Raw genomic sequence first — 646 nt, forward strand, 5'->3', positions numbered from 1 at the left:
GCAGTGGAAGCCGGGCCTCTGCCTGATGCCGAGGCGGATGCGCACAACAGATGGGGGTACGGCGGCTATGGCCTCGGACTCGGCTTTGGTGGATACGGCCACGGGTATGGCCATGGTGGATATGGTCATGGGTTTGGCCATGGTGGATATGGTCATGGGTTTGGCCATGGTGGATATGGCCATGGAGGATATGGACATGGGCATGGCCATTATCATTACGGATAGACGGAAGGAATATCTGAGTAGAAGGGCAGTTGCTACCGCCATTCGGTGGATAATTATAAGAATTATGACCCTTTGTATCCGCCCCTTTCCCTTCCCGTCGATCATTTCAACTTTTCACTTAGTTTTCTCGCCTTCTCTCACTCTGCGTCCTGCAGGAAGCAACATCTTTCCCTTCCTCAAGAGAAAAGCAAATTTGTAGAAGGTTGCTAAACACGGACATAAAACGGGAATCGTTAAGCTGTTGTCTCGTTTAGAACTGTGTTAGTGTTATATTTCAACAGATTATCAATGTAGGGAAGTTTGCTTGGTGGTTTTCAGCAAATCATTGGTGCGAGGAATTTGTTTTGAATAAATTATTGATCTGAACGCCTCGTTTGATTAATCCTTTGTCTAATGGAAGAACGCTCTCACAACATAGCAA

At 46.7% G+C, this 646-nt stretch overlaps 1 protein-coding gene across 1 annotated transcript; it reads left to right on the top strand.

The window, feature by feature from the left end:
• On the top strand, window positions 1-591 carry LOC119593917 (keratin-associated protein 19-2-like; the record flags this gene model as incomplete). Its single annotated transcript, XM_037942936.1, is given in 1 exon segment — window positions 1-591. A coding segment is annotated over 1 exon segment (225 nt), but the record flags the coding sequence as incomplete, so codon positions are not given.
• Window positions 592-646: the final 55 nt, after the last annotated feature.

This window comes from Penaeus monodon, chromosome 33 (genome assembly GCF_015228065.2).
Source record: "Penaeus monodon isolate SGIC_2016 chromosome 33, NSTDA_Pmon_1, whole genome shotgun sequence".
Lineage (NCBI taxonomy): Eukaryota > Metazoa > Arthropoda > Malacostraca > Decapoda > Penaeidae > Penaeus > Penaeus monodon.